Source organism: Artibeus jamaicensis, unplaced genomic scaffold (genome assembly GCF_021234435.1).
Source record: "Artibeus jamaicensis isolate MK-2021 breed Jamaican fruit bat unplaced genomic scaffold, CSHL_Jam_final contig_585, whole genome shotgun sequence".
NCBI lineage: Eukaryota > Metazoa > Chordata > Mammalia > Chiroptera > Phyllostomidae > Artibeus > Artibeus jamaicensis.
Window position 1 is genome coordinate 13,226,903 of NW_026521894.1, and position 18,849 is coordinate 13,245,751.

General features: G+C 45.4%; 1 protein-coding gene, 1 long non-coding RNA gene and 1 pseudogene across 2 annotated transcripts in view; 2 read left to right on the plus strand and 1 right to left on the minus strand.

Annotated features, from left to right (window-relative positions):
- PANX1 (pannexin 1) overlaps nt 1-18,849 on the plus strand; it is a 48,488-nt gene that overhangs the window by 8,892 nt on the left and 20,747 nt on the right. The window contains exon 2 of the mRNA XM_037154064.2: nt 16,003-16,142. Within this exon, the coding sequence (XP_037009959.2) occupies nt 16,003-16,142 (140 nt within the window). The remainder of the gene's footprint in view (nt 1-16,002; nt 16,143-18,849) is intronic.
- LOC128628186 (uncharacterized) lies at nt 1,580-5,517 on the plus strand. Its single transcript, XR_008392514.1, has 3 exons — nt 1,580-1,766; nt 3,929-4,044; nt 5,192-5,517. It is a non-coding gene; the product is annotated as an uncharacterized LOC128628186 (long non-coding RNA).
- On the minus strand, nt 5,770-6,468 carry LOC119055793 (40S ribosomal protein S2-like; annotated as a pseudogene).

Sequence of the window (18,849 nt, forward strand, 5' to 3'; positions counted from 1 at the left end):
TGCATTCCGGTGCCCTGCTGGTCCTGGAGGTATGGTTCATGCCCCACCTTACAGCAATCACTCTTGTTTACTTTTTGTTTCCATTCATTCATGTTCTCATTCATCTGACACTCACTGAGCGCCGTGCTGTGCACTAGGCCCTGGGGGGATGTGCCATGTGGCAGTGAAGAAGGCAGACATGGACCTGGGAGCATGCAGCCTGGCAGGGGAGATGGCTTCCCATGGTTCCAGAGTTCTGGCTGTGATAAGGGCTTTGGAACAAGCGCCATGGCGGGGAGTCTTGCCCAGTCAGGGGCACTGGGGATGGCTTTGTGGAGAAGCGGCACTTGGGCAAAGTTATCCATCAGCATCGGTGAAGCCTCGGCCATGGTTTTCCAGAGAAACAGAAAAGGATCAGTGTTACTGGGACCCGTCGAGCAGCGGGGAGGGTGAGTGGTCCGAGGAGATTAGAGAGGTGGGCGGCAGGGGTTTGATCATGGTGGGCCCTGTGGGATTTGGATTTCAGAATTTACCCAGAGCGGTCAGAGGGCTTTTAACTATTATTGACATAATCAGGTACACATTTTTACCTGACCCCAGATTCTTTGTGAGAATGGAATGGAAATGTACAGTGATTAGGCAGGGGCTACGGCAGGTAATTTCAGGCTCACTCTGCGCACGTCGAGGACGGGACGGCCATGTGTGTCTTAGACTCCACCATGGCACTTTGTATGGGACAAGTATTCCATAAACATTTATCAGGAGCTGTTGCTGTGAGCTTGGTGGGATTACCGACTGCCTCCCATTCGTCCCAGGACGCTAGAACTGATTCGAGAAGGACCTGAGCCAGTCACATCCATCAGCTCTACTCCTGGGCTTCATGGTCACCTTTGAAGCTTGTTCTGGCACAGGGTATGGTGAGGAAGACGGCTGTGCCCGGCGGGCATGAGCCAGGGCCAGTGTGAAAGCGTGGTCCTGGTTGGGCCTGGCAGTTGGTCCTCCTCACCTGGCAGAGCAGGAAGCCCCGTCTGTTGAGGGGCTGTGAAAATCCACAGCTCTGGGAGCCCTGACCCCGGCCCCGGAGGCGAACAGCCGGAGGGGTGGCTGTCCTGAGGGAAACGTTGCCTCTCACCTCTGCACTTAGGCAGTTAGTGGTTCCTAATGCCCTCCTTCCCCTGCTGTCGTTAGGACCAATGTTAACAGCTACTCTGTGTGTGTGTGTATTATTAATACTACTTTTTTAGAGCAGTTTTAGGTTCACAGCAAAACTGAGGGGAAGGTACAGAGATTTACCTTATACTCCCTGGCCCCACCCATGCATAGCCTTTTCTATGATCAGCGTCCCCCGCCAGAGTCACACAGTGTGTGGGTTTGGACGAATGTGTTATGACATGTATGATACATGTCATCATATATCACTATGGTATCATACAGAGTATTTTCACAGCCCTGAAACCCCTCCATGCTCTGCCTGTTCAACACCCACCTGGAGAGGGTGCCCGGTCTGTTCGAGTCACCGCCAGCCCTGTCCCCAGTTCCTGAACCACTGCAATCTCAGTGGGTCATCAGAACCAGACGTGCAAGGGTTACAGACCTGAGGACATTAGCACACAGCTGCCCCGCCCCATCCTGGCTGGACTCTGCGTTCCAGGCACAAAGGTCTGCTCCCCTCTATGCTGAAAGGTGGACTCCAAAGACTCCAAGCCTTTATTTGTTCTGCTTCCCTATCCTGTGTTCTTCCCTCCCTTCAAACATGAGCACCCACCATGGCTCAGCTTTACCCCCAGGTAATTTTTTTGTCCATTGACATTAATGGTTCATTTCTTGGCCCCCCTGGGCTGTAAGCTCTCAGAGGACAGGGATCTTGCCTTCTTTCTCTTTGAATCCCTGTTTCCCACGTGGCACCGTGTACAAAGGAGGTGCCCAGTGGATGCTTTCGGGGTTGAGTTCAACACCACTGAGTTCTGAGTGCGTTGGGGTGGACATCTGCACTTTGTTGCACCATAATGGAGACGATAAAAGCAGAGTCCTTGGGGAGCGGAGGGGTCCTTGGGTCCCTCTGGTGCACTGCCGGCACGGAGGCCCCGTGACATTAAGTCCCCAGCTCTGGTGAACTCGGATGCCTCTTTTCTGAGGTTTTGCATCTCACGTGAAACCCTGATAGTCTATTTACAATGTCTTTGTATGTGCATGACCAGTCTAAATAATGGTAACAGTCATTTTAAGTTCCTTTCATTTTATTGGAGTCACTAATCATTGATTCAGTGCTGAATTTAGATGCTCAAGGCCTCCTACACAAGAGGGTTTCTTTGTTGCAGGAACTACAAAAGCTAGCTGTTAAAAGTGTCACAGAAAAAAATGTCCAGCCTAAGAAAAAGTCTTATAACTGTTTATCTGAGCCAAACAGACGATTGGGAAGCAAAATCTCAACAGATTGAGAAAATGCTCCCAAGAATGGCAGTTTTACAGCTTATTTTATTTGTACTTTAGAATCAAAGGAGGAGACATATTAGGGAGGGTAGTTACATGAAATCCATTGGTGGTAGATTAGGGAGGTGGGAGAAAACAAAGCGGGAAATCTCAGAGACTGGATAAAAAGTGAAATGGAGAGACACATAGTTCTTTTACATCGGTGGGGACAGGATAGTTAGGATTGGCATTTACAGAATTGGTATTTGAGGAATAAGGTGGCGATAAAGGATTCTGTGGTCTGCCGCTCTGGTGGGAGACTGTGCCTTCGGGACCTGGAGAAGGAAATCACTCTGACATTTCAAGGGCAAGTGATCTTAGATGCAAAAAGACTAAAGACATGTTCAATGAGGATGAAGACTGACCTTCGTCAAGGAGGATACCAGCCTGTTTCATGACTGCCCACCACGACTGGCTTTTCGTTAGGAATTTTTATGTTCAGACCATCTGACATGACTACCTTCAGCCTCTGAGTCTGCAGGATCCATGGTACAGGCCTCCCTGAACTTGTGAGGTTTAGTACGTGGCCCCTTTTTTGTCCACAAAGGCATCTTTGAGGGAGAGACATTACAGGGACATAACAAAGTTTGGTCCAGTTTCAGGCTGTGGCCCTGTGAAATCTAAGATCCCAGCTATCCAAGACCCAGGGTGTGTTCAAGAGTTGCAGAAAATAAAACAAGTAAACTGGTAAGGGCAGGTGAAATTGGAATAATTATGAGTGCACTAAGAAAGTAATACAGGAGGTGACAAAGGAACCCTGTATCTTTTTATCTCCAATGCTCCTCATGGTGTTTGACACATAGAAATAAAAAAAAATCTACCGCTTACTTAATTCTTACTGGGTGCTGACCCTGTGGCCTACATTTCTTTTAATCCTCATGGGAATTCTGTGAAGTTCTGCAAATGAGAAAATTAGATTCAAAGAGGTTAAGTAGCTTGCTAGTAAGTGAAAGGGAAAACCCAATGCCTGTTGGTTATAACGGGGTCTTTTAAAAACAGTGTTCAGGAATAACAATTCCAAAACCTCTTTTTATAGATTTGCCTATTTTTTTTCCTTTTAGGCTGAAATTCCTTCCCCATATCTAACTGGACTTTTATATTTTTTCATACAGATTAGGCCTCCATGTCAGTGAAGACTAGCTGGACAGTCATTTTTTCTAAGCATTTTATACTTAAACATGCTTATTAAACATGTTTATTAAGATGCCCCCTGACATTAAATGATTTATTCCTTTAACTTTAATGTTAAACTTTCACCTTTGGTGGGGGGCAGCATCCAATTTTTCATGTCCATTTTGGGACGGTGCCCATTTTTCCAGTTGCCCTGTTACAATGCAGAAGGCAGAACCACATTTCCTGTAGTGGAATTGTGACCCATCTGGGGTTGCCATGGGGACTTACTTCCTGGATCTCACATGTCATGTTCCTGCTGTGGCATTTTTCATGATGTAGTTTATTCTCTCTGGCCCTTTCCTTCCAGGGGTCCAGCCTCCACCCCTCCCGAGTGAACTAACTCCATGCCTGCAATTCTGTCTATCGGCCAACAATCTGTCTCCTTCCGCACAAAGTAGCACCAGGTCTGGATGAGGTCTTCAGGTACCAGCCAGTGACCACATGGGGCTTCTCTTACAGACTCTGTGATTTTTGATGACACTTTATGAAAGCGAACTTTGGTCCCTAACTGGTGTGGCTCAGTAGATTGTGTGCTGGCCTGCAAACCAAAAGGTCGCAGGTTCTAAAATTAAATAAATAAAATCTTTACAAAAATAAAGTGGACTTTGGGCCTAGAGTTCGGGACCAGGCTTCTGGGGAGATTGAGTCTAGCTGGCTCTTTCCCGTTGCCTCACACATTGTTGACTGGCTTGCATTCCACAGTTCCTGTCCTTCTCTACCCCACCCTGCCTCCATGCCCTGGTCTCCCATTCCCAGGGTATCCTCACACGGGGAAAGAGCAGGGCCACACACGTGGGATTATATTGCAGCTGTACCAAGTGTTATCTGTCCGACTTGGGAAGTTACTCAGTGTCTCTGAGCCTGTATTTCCCCATCTGACAAATGAGACCAAATATGATGACTAGTTCACAGTTTTGTTTTGTTTCCTTTTGTTTTGTTTTTATTGGATTGAATGAGAGCACCTAATTCCTATGTAATCATAGAATTTAGTAAATGACATGTTAGGTGATTCTGTTTTGGAAAGTAGCTTATATGAGAAACGTTTGTGATACCTACATAGGGGAATACCTGTGTATTTACAATGGGAGAGTCACAGTGGCTCATATGCCTCTTTTTCTAACATGTAAATGATTTGTGCCACCAAGTTAGAGGACCTTGGTGAAGCAAGCTGTGGAGGAATGTAGCATGCATACGATGCTCAATCACCCCAAGCTCTCCTCTTGGTTCCGTTTAGTGACGTGCCTTTTTTCAGAACTGGTCTCTGGTCTTTGTGCATTTTGTTTTTTGTGCACAACACAGCAGCTTCAGCCCCTCCCTTACCACAGTCCTTTAGCCTCTAGTATGTTTCTATCAGGATTGTTCCTATTTGGTTTGTGTTCTAGGTACAAAATCTGCAGAGATTTTGAGTGATCTGCCCCAATCCTATATGCTCCATAAATTGTTATTTTTAGTGATTTTGCAAAACACTATTTTTAACACATAAATAGCATTATAACAGAGATGTTTGTGTTGATTTTTCTTCTACCTCCCATCTGACCTTTGCATTAATCTTTATTTCATGGAACCAAAGTCTTGACCTGGACCAGGTGAGGACCTACAAGTGACAGAAGGAGACTTCAGGCAGATGTGTGCGGGGACTATTTCTTCACATTCTCTCACACCTGGATAATGGCAGTAGGTTCCTACCTGGTCTCTGCCTTGTGTTCTTGACCCCAAATGGCCAGTTATTGACATAACATCCAGTGTAAACCTTTTACCATATTTTGTTTATAATGCACACTTTTTGCTTAACTTTTTGAGGGAAAAAATAAGGACACACATTCTACATGGGCAGTACTAATTCTGTATCTATATAAATGTTAATTCTTTTATTTATGCTTATGCATTAAAAGTATAACTCTAGAGAGCAATAACAATATCCATATGCAAAATAATACCCTGGAATGCAATAATCAGTTTTGTTTCCAAATATAAATAAATAAATAATTGAATTAAAAGATTAAAACAGAAGTTTTTTCTCCCCTGAAAGTTTGGGCCAAAAACATGAATGTGCAGTATACACGGGAACACATTATATACAGCAAAATACGGTATTTATTTTATTTTTTAACGGGCTTAGCTCACTTTATTCATTTTTCTTGTATAAAATTATGTGGTGGCCACACGTGGAGCCTGGGCCCTCTGCACAGACACTCTGGGACAGGTCTTTACAAGATGCTCAGTGAACTCCTGGTAGGGAGACTTGGTGAACACAGTCTGTTTCCAGAGGTCAGAGGTGAGGTAGCTGTGGGTCTTGGAGACGTCAAAGGTGGCCTTGGCAAAGTTGCCCAGGGTGGCAGTGCAGCCCTTGGCCCAGTTGTAGCAGGTATTGATACCAGCCATTTCAGTACTTTCTTGGGCACAGGGGCCGAGACATTGCCAGTGCCCCGGGGGGCAGGGATGAAGCCGCCAGCACAGAGCCACAGTGGCCAGTCACCTTGCAAAGAACAATGTGAGGCTTGCTGATCTCATTCCCCCAGTAGCCTCACTGCATGGGGACAGTAGAGAGCTTGGCCAAGAGGGTGGTCCCATGGATTGTAGCAGCTCCTTCCTTGGAGCACTTAAAACTCAGACTGACGTTTCCATTGTAGTTCCCAGTGGTGACAAATGCCTTGAACTAGTATGTGTCTGCTTTTGCACAGACATAATCTTCGAAACCTCGGCCTTAAGGGATGGCCCCAGGAAAAAGGCAGTGCTCTCAGATTCCTAGATTGGCAGGGAGAAGAGATAGATTTCCTCCAGGGACTTGCGCTTCATGTCCTCGACCAGGCGACCCAGCTTGGTGAAGGGGATCCACTCCTTGTCTCGACATTGCCTCCACTAACCCTGCAGCCCCGGCTGTGGCCATGGCTCCACCCCAGCCCCAGCCTCTCTTCGTCCCCACGCCACTGCCATATTATGCACAGAAGCCCCTGCAGCCTCCTGTTCCAGGGTCCCTGGGCCATACGCTGTCCCACCACACCGCAATCATCCGCCATTTGGTGTTTCCTCAGAGAAGCAGCCAGGGTAAACCTTGTAAAATGAAAATCAAAAGATATCTTTGCTTTAAAAATTCTGAAATTATTGCATGTGAATTTTAGCATTGATCAAATGAGTAACTATCATATGTTGATACAGTCGGGCTCACTATGAAAGAAGGAAGATACAAATATGGAATGGGGTTCAGCAAAGAAGAAACCAGTGGTGTTGGATTGAATGAGAAGTTTCAGTATAAACACACACACACACTGATTTCCTAGCTATGGCTGCTGAAAGGGCCTAGAGCAGTGCCATCCCCAGTAGTACTGAGTGCATCTAGCATCTTGGTTTCAAAATTGTATTACCTGCTAAAAGCAACCGAGGGCTACCAGAACACCTTGTGCCAGGACGTGTGGACAAGAGGAGCCTGTCAAAAGGACACAGGAGCTAGTTTGACTGAAACAGTGTGCACATCAAGATGGCTAACAATGTTATGAAATGTTGAAAAGTAAGAGACTGCAGAGTTCATATTTAAATAAAAAAGAACAAATAAATGCAGGGAAAGGGAAGTTCCTCTTTATAGTAAAATACCAACTAATAAATGTAGAGGGAAGGATAAAGTTGGAAAGTCTTCTTCACTTTGCGGTCACAGTTGAAGTGTTTCATTTCCTACCGAGTGAGTTTGTTAGGGATGGAACATTTACACAGTCTTGGGGCCTCCCCATAGCGACTTAGGTCACAGGGAAAAGGCACATTTCACAGCAGAGACCTGGCAGACAGCACCTTACCTAAGTGGTCATTCATAGGTGACATCACCAGCATGGTGATGGCGGCTGCAGGTGTCCTGTAGAGGGCCCACACCCCTCCATGGGATTCCCGCAGGGGTGCAGAACCTGGATGGGGCGTAGGGAAACCATCAGGCAAGCATCACACTTGGGGCCCATGGAGAATGACAGGGGAAGGCTGTAGAGCCCTTCCAGGATGAGGCGACAAGACAGCAAAATGTAGAGGGTGGTGCAGGATCAAATCCTGATTGGAGGGAGAAAACAGTTGCTTCAAAAGATAGTTTGGGGACTCAGTGTCAATTACAGTATTGTATCAGATTTTTTTCCTAATTTTGTAGTTGCATTGGGTTATATGCAAGAAAGTCTTGTTCTTAGAAAATACACACTTCTGAGACTAGAGGGTCATGGTCTCTGCAATTTACTCTCAAGTAGTTCAGGAAAAAAAAATATATATATATATATATATATATATATATATATTGGATTGGTCAAAAAGTTCATTTTTTTTTCCATAAAATGGTTCTAGTAGCACTTAGTTGTTAGACTGTATTGTGATCGTTGTCACGCCAGTGTGCATTTTTTTAAAAAATTATCAAAACTGGTGAACTTTTCTGTGGCCATTTTAATGTTGAAGATGGAAGAAAATATGCAGCATTTTTGGCATATTATACTTTATTATTTCAAGAAAGGTAAAAAGGCATTGGAAACACACAAAAAAGATCTGTGCAGTATGTGAAGAAGGTGCTGTGCCTGATCAGCCGTGTCAGAAGTGGTTTGCGAAGTTTCGAGTTGGAGACTTCTCGCTGGACGATGCTCCACCGTCAGGCAGACCAGTCGAAGTTGATAGCAGTCAAATCAAGACGTTGATAGAGAACAAGCAATGTTATACCATGTGGGAGATAGCCGACATACTCAAAATATCCAAGTCAATAAAGTGATTGGTGAAAATGAAAAATGGCTTTTATTTTATGGAAAAAACTAAATGGACTTTTTGGCCAGCCCAATATTACATATTCTTCTGTATAGAGAAAGGACATGTGGCAGAATGTTGACAGTGGTTGAATCTCAGTTCCAGAGTGTATGGGATTTCACTGAAGTAGTCTTTTTTAATAATAATGTGTCTTATGCAGGTTTAAAATCTTATTTATTTTTTCTTTCAGTTTTACTGAGAAATAATTGACATATAATGTTGTATACGTTTCAGGTGTACAACATGATGATTTGACATATGTACACATTGTGAAATGGTCACCACAGTAACTCTAGTTAAAACACATCACCTCACATACTTGCAGACTGTGTATGTATGTGTGTGTGTGTGTGTGTGTGTGATGAGAACTTTTAAGATCTACTCTCTTAACCACTTTCAAATATACAATCCAGTGGTGTTGACACATAGTCACCATGCTGTACATCATAGCCCTGTGACACTTTTTTAGAACCTGAAGTGTGTGACTTTGACTGCCTTTGCTCATTTCCCCCGCCCTCTACCTCCTAACCTCCGGCAGCCACCCTTCTGTTCTGTTTCTGAGTTCCATTTTGTCGGCTGAAGCATGTAAGTGAGATCATATAATATTTGTTTTTCTCTCTCTGCCTTTTGTCACTTACCATGAGGCTCTCACGGTGCATCCATGTTGACACAGACCGCAGAATTTCCTCCTTTTTTATGGCTGAATATCACTGTAATATTCTTGCAACATTTCTGTGGGTCTGGGAAAAATTCAAAATAACATGTCTAAACAAGAGATGAGGTACCTACAGCAAAATGTCAATATTACTTTAAACTCCTAGGTATATGTTATATTATTTTCTATAATTTTCTGTATGTTTGAGTTAATCTCAGAGAACAAATTTTTTAATAAAATAAAATTTAGATACGTCAAGTAATCTTTTTTCTGCATGTTTTACTAGAACATTGAGGTTTGCCTTTCCTCCCCTGGTGCTCAGATTATGAAAATTTTCTTCACTGGACAACTGGTAGGTTTTACATTGGATTTATACAAGTTCTTCTTTTGTGTGGTGTAGACATCTGGGTGTCGACGGAACTGGGTCTCCACCACAGGAGAGAAACCCTTCAAACCGCTGTTTAATTCTCTAGTCTCTTCTTCTGCACAGAGTCTGGCTTCAGGGTCCCTTGGAGCCATTGTCTCAGTCCAGCTTCCTTTTCTCTCCTCTTGCACGAAGCAGGCCAAATAATATTATATTGTTCATGCCACCATTCTCGTTTGAACTAAAGGAGACCTTGCAGGTTCCATCTGAGGCTCGCCATCTTGGTTTGTGTTCCCTGTGGCCATGTGGTCCAGTGCTCACACATCCTGGACCATGTGGTCGGCAAGGATAGCTTATCTTCCCCCCATTAGTGAGAGCATTGTGCACCGAGGGGGCCTTTATCCAATGAGTCAGACCCAGAAGGGGAAAACATTCCTTTTGAAATGCCAAGCAGTTGCATATTGCTCTGTACAATGTGAGTGGATAGTGAAGTGTCTGGGTACTTCTTGGAACTTGTTTAGAAGTTTATGTTTGATTATGTCCATCTTAGCAAAGGAGCAGATGTTAGCTCCAGTTGGTTGTCTTTAAAAGCCAGGCTCAGCTGTCGACAAGAGACCTGATGAATCAACTTGGTCTAAAGGAAAAGAAAACTGTCATTTCAATTCAGTTTGGTTTTGTTTGGGCTACAGAGAGTACTTATATTTCTGTACTGGTTTAACGCTCATGTGTGCCTTGCGGTCGGTTCCTATAAAAACAAAGGCAGTAATGGACAGTTTGGGACTTCCAGACGTAGTTATGTCCTTGTGTTTGAAACTAGAGGTACATGTGGATAAAAGTCTGATGAAGAGGTGGAAGGGGAGGAATTTGGCTCCTTTTTTCTTTAATTTAAAGATCTAATTGGCTTTATTGAACAGTTCATGAATCGGGCAACATCCCATCTAGTAAATAGAAAGGTATTCCTTGGTTCTTTTTAAGAAAGAGAAGTTATTCTGAGATTCCTAGAATTTTAATGTATTTTAAGATTGTGGGGAGCCCTAGGTATTTGACAGGTGGAGTCGTCTGTGGCAGACCTGTTGGGTTATCTGCTTTTATTATGTTGGGGTCAAAGTTACTTTAGATTCAGACCTGTTTCATTCATGTGAGTGCTTGTTACCGTTTTGTGTTTATTTTCTAAGATCTGACCACTACCCATCTCTTTCTCTCTATTCTATACATTCATGGTCTTCTTTATATGATTGTGTTCATTGAACTTGAGATTTTTATAATAGTTTTCTTTTTTTTTTTTTTGGCAACCTTAAGGCAAAACTTTCAAGTTCAGTGCTTTTTATCAATAGGTCACAATATGGTCTATCTAGTTCCTGTATGTGTGTCTATATGTGTGTGAATTGTAAGTTTATATATAAAACGTATTCATTTGAATTTAAACTAAATTTTTGTTTTGCAAAATAAAAATATTTTATAAACTTTTAAAATGCTATGTAGATGGTAATGATTATAAGTGACATAATCACTATGATACTCTGTTTTTACTTTGTGCCTCAGAACAGCAACCCCAGGCTTTCCTGTTCCCCTTGAAGAAACTCTCCTGTCTCCTTCTTTCTCATTCCACCACCCATGACCCAGCCTTCGTCTACAACCTGCACTTTATGTCTCTTCTTTCTTGCGCTCGGAAGGTGAAGATGACGACCTAGTTGGAATACCAGCTGTACAACCTCCTACCTGCAGGATCTCATCCTTAAAACGGGGGCCAGAGTCCCCAGCAAGGGCTCGTTCCCTGTGCTTGCCTTCTACAGTGTCTCCAACGTGTTGTTCAGCTTCGAAGCTGTTCCATTTAAAAGTTCCTCTAAAGTTCTCTCAGCCAGTTAACTAGATCTTTCTATTCCTGTTTTTATTTTTTGTTAAACTTGTGGTTTGGATGAATTTCCCTAACTCCTCAGGAGGCCTGATTCCTGTCACCTCACAGTTACAAGTAGCATGTAAACGCAGAAGCAAATCAGGAAACGTTCCCACACGCCACCCTGGGAGAGAGGATAGGTGTTCGTCAGAAGGCACGGGGTCTCACTCAGAACTCACAGTATATAATGCAGAAGAATGAAAGAAAACTTGTTCAAGGGAGAAGGACAATAGCAAACTAGGCCACAGTCCCTCTCAGCGAGGCTGGATCGGGAACAGGGGGCCTGGTGCGAGCTTTGCTGGTGCAGTTGAGAAACCACTGAACAGGCTCGCCCTCCCTGGTCCTGGCCGCCCTCAGCCCATGTTGTCCTCTGCTTCTCCACCAGCTGCTTCTGCAGCAGCCATAGGTCTAAGCTGCACCAAGAGCCCCCTGGGCTGCCACTCAGGGAGAAGGTGTGACCCTCCCCCCACCCCCCGCCTTGGGCCAGAACAGGGGGCAGGGAGGATGTCTGTGGTTAGGTTACTTACCAGCAGTTGATGTAGCTCTTTCCACAGCGCCCGTGAACACAGGTGTCTCCTTGACGTCTTTCATTATATCTGGCCACACACACACAAATATAAAGGCCACAGTTCCTTCTGCTCTTTCAGCTGGTGAAAATAGTGTTGTCTGCTGTTCCCAGTATAAACCTGAAACTCGTTTCTTGACTTCTGTACCTCTGTGAGGGGCAGTGCCTGTCTCACCAAACCTCCTCACTAGAAATGAGAGTGCTCACTCAGCCAACACACAGCAGAGTGGAGCAGGCAGAGCACGGGACTCTGGCGTGAGACTCAGCCTGAGGATCTCTGCGGGTCAGGGGGCTGTTTTCTCAGCTATTAAACAGGACAGTTTTCTTACAGGGATGCTTGAACATTGAGATAGTATGTTATGACAGTACTTTGAAATATTTTTTAAAAGATTTTATTTATTTTTAGAGGGAGGGGAAAGGAGGGAGAAAGGGGGGAGAGAAACATCATTGTAAGAGACGTCAATTGGTTGCCTCTCGCAAGCCCTGCACTGGGGACATGGCCCACAACCCAGGCATGTGCCCTGGCCGGGAATTGAACCTGTAAGCTTTTGGTTCTCAGACCAGTCTACTAAGCCACACCAGCTGGGGCCAAGTACTTTGAAATATTTAAAGCACCAGACAGCTGTTATTTATTTGATACAGGGAACTGCGTTAAGTTGAGAGAGACTGAGACTTGCTGACTTTGTCTACCTTAATGACCAAGAGTTGAGATCTTAGTAGAGGAGATAAGACATACCTGCATGTTTATACCACGTGGTTGAAGGTGCCTTTGCATGTTTCTGATGGTTTTCGAGGGCTCTGGGAGCTCAGTGGGGAAGAAGCTTCATGGAAAAGGTGACCATCTGAGGTGGGTTGAAGGATGGGCTGTGGAGGTGGGCATACAGGGGTACTGACTCAACAAACAAGTATTGGAGATAGGGCCCCTGGGCTGAAGGAGTAGTGTGAGGAAAGGTACAGATTTAGGAATGAATCAGGCCTGTGGAAGCCACAGCAATAATTGGATTGAATTGGAGCATCAGTTGGATTTCTACGCTGTGCAGTGGAGGAGGACCCATGAAAAGTGTCGAGCCAAGGGAGTGTCAGATCAGAGCTAAGATTTAGGATGAATAATCTAGGGGAAAACTGGAAGCTTTCCTTACAGGAAAATTACTAGGAAAATACATAAAACACCTGTTGACCTTTTAATATGATTTTGAAGAGTAAGTAAGATAAAAGAGGTGGGAGTACTTTTGGAGATAGGTCGGGATGGTCCAGGACTCAAGCATCCTACCCCCACGGCAACAGCTGAGCATCCCAGCATGCGTGCCTTTAAGCCATGCTGAGCTGTCTTGTCCTGGGCGAAGGTATAGGGCTGTAGCACCCAGCACATGCTGGTCCCCCTGCACCCTCTCACTCTGCCCCTTCCTTTGCTCCTGTTCTTCACTCCCAGTTTGGTTTCTGCCCCTGCCTGGCTCTTGACTTCCTTTGTTTCCCATTTTGGGCCTGGGAATCCCCAGTACCTGGGCTTTAATCCGTTTCCCCAGATTTGTCTTTGATATTCCCTGGAAGCTCTCCCTGTTCTGGTCACTTGGAGGAACTACTTGTTCAAACCACCCAACTCCGACTGATCCCTGGTGCCTGGGACTCCTCCGGCCTGGCCTTGGTGGAGTGACTGGGCCAGTGGGGAGTGTTTTAAGAAAATGAGAGTTGGATACAGATTCAAATTCTGTTGCTGCCATTTTCTAGCTTGAGTGGGGGATTACTGAACTACTTTGAATTTGGGGTTCTTCCAGGATAAAATGAAGATAACATGGAGCTCTTTATCTTTACCTATCCATCTCTCTCTCTCTCTAGCTCTCCACACCCCCGCCCTCCCTCCCTTTCCCTGCTCTCCTTCCCTCAACTTGGTTGTGAGACTTAAATGAGGTTATGATTCAAGAGCTGCTTGGTGTCCCATTAATATTGGTTGTCCACTGTCTTTTCTTCTGACCTTTTATTCCAGATGAAAAAAACATTTACTTGTGAGCTCAGCACATCCTCAGTCTCTGTCTCTCGAGACTCAGCTGTATTTCCTTTCTGTTTTGCAGAAGCTTTGGTACAAATAGTTTAGTTATTTATGCTCCAATAGTTTCCATCACTGCCTTGGGAGAAGTCCCTGAAATCCCAAGACAACACTTGAAGCACATCTTGCTCTAGAAAAAATATCACTGCATGTTGGCTTCATGCACAGGTTCTCATGAAATCCTAAAAGTGCATTGTTCATTTTCGTAAAAAAAGTATTTGGACAGATGTTGCCAAGCAAGCAACTTTCCAGAAACCGTCCGTCTATAACCTGAGCCTCTCTGTCCCTCTTGGGTCTCTGCCACCATGCTCAGCAAGTCTTGGTGGGTGGGGTGGCAGAGGAAGCATTTGACAAAAGTCTTACTGATGGGAGAGCAATGTGACTTTAGCCCCATGGCCCTGTGCTGTCCTAACCGCTCTATTTTTATAAAATGTAAGAACTCAAGCGTAATAGGATAACAGAGTTGGAAGGGACCTTGAAATACCTTACCTACCCCCCAACTCATATTTAAGCCATGTTTGGCATGTAAGAACTTAGCCTGTTATAGCATGTGGTGGCATGTGACTTTCCACAGTGATCTCCAGGAGCTCTTCCTGAGAAGTCCTTTCTCAATGTCTGTGAACAATATAGGCACCCGATGAAGAAGACGGGGTGCTCAGGGCCTTGCCTGTTGTCCCTGCCACAGCCAAGAATCTGCTCTCCGGACAGCATCCCCACCACTACCCTCTCCTGTCACAAGTATAAAGGCCACCCCCTCCCTCAGTGACCCTTTGAGACTTTTTATGTCCCGGGACCAGGCAAATCCAGTTCGGGGTCTTTCTGCCATCTCAGTCCCCTCTCTAGGAAAGGAAGAGAGAATGGTGGGCATGCCCGCAGTCTGTAAAGCTGTAACCGGATATATGGTTAATAGTTACTTCATATAGAAGAATATACTGCCTATTAAGCAACTACTGGGAACCAGGCACTGTGCTAAGAGTGTAAACATTAATGTCATCACCCTTTTGGAGATCCCTGGCTTTGGAAGGTTAGGTGGCGTGGTAGTTAGGTTTCAATCCAGTGCACATCCGAGCCCAAGCATTTAGCACTCCCTCACGCTGCACAGGATGTGGGAGAGAGGGTGCCTGCTCCTGGCCTCAGCAGCTGGTCCCCGTGCCCACAACACACACAGGCTCCTGTGCATGCTTGATGGGACAGGGAAGCAGGGCTGGGCTAGGGGCTGCCAGGAGAGGCTCAGGGCCAGGTGCTCTGCCTGCCGTGAAGGAGGGGCACACGGCCTCAGCCCTGCACCCCAAGAGTCCCAGCCAGTTTCCCACATGGCCTGTGTGAGTCAGGAGCACATAGGCACTCAGGAGCAGGAAGAGTCTTCCAGGTAGTTGGTAACGGTAGTGTTGGCAGATTGATGTAGTCCCCAGTTTGCAGAGGAGAAAACAGTTCTGAGCTGCCGGAAGAGCCAATTAATGGCAGAGACTCGGGCAGGACCCAGCTGTCCTGATCCCCCATCCAGCGCCCGTCTCCCAGTCTGGAGGTCCGCCGTCTGAAGCATCTGTCTTCCAAATGTAAGCCGCTTGGGCTGCAGCTTCAGTCTGGCCTTTTTTGTTAGAGGAGATGGAAAACTGATTTGTCACCCAGCCAAGTATTACCAAGTTTCCATTAGCCTTCTCTTCTACAGGCTCAAAGTTCTTTGTTTCTCTGTTCTCCAAGGCCCTTTTTTCCTAGTCTAATTGGCTACCCTGGCTCCTCTAATCCCCCTCCCTTTTCTCCATCCTCATCTCAAAGGGAAGGAACTCTGTGCATGTTTCCTGTCTACATTTTGGCTCTGGTTCTTTTCCTGCTCACTTTTTCTTTTTATGGTGGTTTCACTTTTTTCAAGAGTTTTCCCCCAACCTGAGCCCAATCTGCCATCATGACCAGTGTTGGCCAAAAGACTCAAATACTCAGCTTTCCTACAGATGTGGCTGTTTTGGTTCAGTTCCGCCCTTAGTCCTGTGGTAGTGCTCCCTGACTTAGCTAACACTTCAAGCCTGAGGCAGGGAGGCCGAGGAGGGTGGGGTGGGAAGGGTCCAGACACTGTGCTTTCATTCATGTGGAACGATCTGTTTTTATTTGTTAGGTACACAGATAAGCTGTTTCTCCCCAAGTTCTTTCTCCTGGCGCCAGGCTGCCTTCGTGGATTCTTACTGTTGGGCTGCTGTTCAGCAGAAGCCGTCCCTGCAGGGAGATTCTGGGAACCTTCCACTGTGGCTGCATAAGGTAACTGGGACATTTTCAGATTTCACCTGTTTATCTGTAGATGTGGGACCTGAGGCCCAGAGAAGCTGTGCCAATCCACGCCACACAGACATGTATTACCAACAAGGGCTGTTGTTCCAATTCTACAACCGTAGCACTTTAAAATCTAAAGGAACCTCAGAGATACTTGTCCAGAGCCTTCATTTAGTGGATGGGGAAACTGAGGTGCTTTTGGATTTAAACTCCACAATGGCAGGCACCTCATGCGTCCCAGTCACCTTTCTATTCTTAATGCTCAGCAGAGCATCTGGCCTGCAGTGGGGTCTCAGTACAGTTTCAGTGCCTGAATGAGCACTGTTAGATAGTGCAAGGTGAGGATGCAGACATAGCTTTGGCTGCTCCTTTTCCACCATACACGTGGCCTCTCAGAAACAGTAAGGGCCAACGTGGAGTTCATTTGCTAGTAGACAGTGTGTTACTGAGGCACGGAGAAGCCCAGTGATAACTCTTTTCCTTTCTAATGGGTGCAGGTACCACAAGGAAGGGGAGACACTGCCCAGAAGACAACTGTGTCCCATAGAGAAGAGATACAGGCCAGAAGTTCTGTGGTCGGGGCTTGGGAGGTAGTTGGGGGATACACAGAGGCTGGGCCATGTGGAACTTGGGCCAAAGTTGGCAGGTTTGTGCAAGACAATGTTCTGTGCATAATGAAGAGGCTCCATTTGGTCTTCTCTGAGTTTGTGAAAGTAGGACTTTGTTGCAGCCTGTCATTGTTTTCAACCACTGGTCCTCTTGTCCATCATGAAAACAGAACGTTTGTGTCTCTTCTAGCATTCTGCACTGGGGAAAGCATGGTGTTTTAGCTTCTGAAAGCCAAAGGCTGAAGTCTGTTTGATTCTCCTCTGCGTTGGCCTCTTGCCAACACAGTCAGCCTCCTTATTTTTTAAAATGAACAATTTTAAGTCCTTGGCTTTGACTCGAGCCTGTTCCCCCATGTTTATGTGTTGCGTGCCTGAGGCATGGTGATGCCCTGCAGTGACACTCTTCCTCGAGGCTGGGCTTTTCTCTTTGACTTTCAGCCTTAGCCATAGTTGCGTCCTCATCAACTTTGCATGACTTCATAGCCAGGGCAATAAGTAATAAGGATCTTAAGTAGGAAAGGGCACAGCTCCAGAAATTGAACAACTTTGTTTGAAAATCTCCATCCACACTGTTATAGTTTAAGTCTTTGTGTTATTATGGTCTTATGAGAATGGAAATATTATAACCAGCCTCCAGGGTAGGCATTGGTAGATTCACAAAGGAAGAATGTATAGGTTGGGATTGTCCTTACATTAGAAAAGTAGTTAGAGATTGCACAACTTTTAGAGCAAGAAGAAATTCAAAGGTTTTGATTGGGGTGCATTTTATATGTAAGGATAAGGGGACTTGGAAGGTCAAGCCTAGGAGTCAGGACTAGTTGCCAGCTGTGAGATTGGAACCAGGTCTCTGGGCTCCCACTGCTCCCGCAGGGTGGGAGGGGCGTTCTCACAAAGCGGCATGTGGGGGGCAAGCCTCAGGGTCCTTGTGCTAGTGAGGGCTCGTGGAGCTCTCTTTCTGGAGGTGGTAGTCTAGGTTGTTTGCATGGACGTTTGGGACAGGGTCTGAGCAGAGCTCCGGCCAGATTCAGAGAGCTGGAGACAAGACTTGAAGTCAAGACCTGCCAAGTCGGAAGGACTCTGGTCAACAACCCATGTGTGAAAGGCCATTGCTGAGGAGTAAGAGGAAATCCAAAATTAAACCACCCTCAAGGCACGAGAGATCTGGTGTGAATCATTTAACACCAGTTGAATGAGAAGGTATGGGATTGTCAGAGTGTCTCCAGCCTACCTGCCTGCCGGAAGCAAAAATAAACCCACCTCTCTGGCAGGTCACTTCCTCCAGACGTCCAGATTCTTGCTCCAGTTTTTCACATGTTGTGTTCAATACTCAATTATAAATAAGTAGGGTTCACAGAAGCCAAGGAAAAAAAACAGAACTAGAAACAGACCCATGGGAGACACAGATAATACACTGATCAGACACACATTTAAAAGAATCATTAATATTATGTTAAAGAAATAAGATAATATGGAGAATTTCATAGGGAAATGGAAATACTCAAGCTGAAAACTCTAAGTGGCAGAGAGTTGGGTTTTGCTAACGTTGATTGAAGGCCTGACATATACCTTCTAGTATATTTGTTATCAGAGAACCACACATGACGTGGTCCCTTCCTCTAGAACTCACACGTAAAGAAGATACTGAGAAGGAATAAACAGAAAGCTAGATGAGAAAAGGAGAGGTTATCATAGAAACCGAGGGAAGAATGTTTGCAGACCGAGCAGTGAACTCTGTTAAATGCTGCTGCGGAGCAGACAGTGCAATAAGGGCGAAACAAAACGTATTGGATGTGGTGAAGGCATTGGTCACCCTGGCAGGAGTGATTTTAGTGGAGAAGTGGGCACCGGATGGTAGTGTGAGGAAATAAAGATGATGGTCATGGACAATTTGTTCAGGTTTTTTTCCTTTTTTTTTTTTTTTTTAGAAAATCTCTAACCTAGAAAGGAGAGCAACAAGCTGATGGTAACTAGAGGGAAGGTTTGGGGTCTAGGAAGATTTGTTATTATGAGAGCCTTTTGAACATACTCAAATGCTGGTGGAAATAAGAAAGCAGAGAAGAGGCTGACAGGCACTGTCTGGGGAGGGT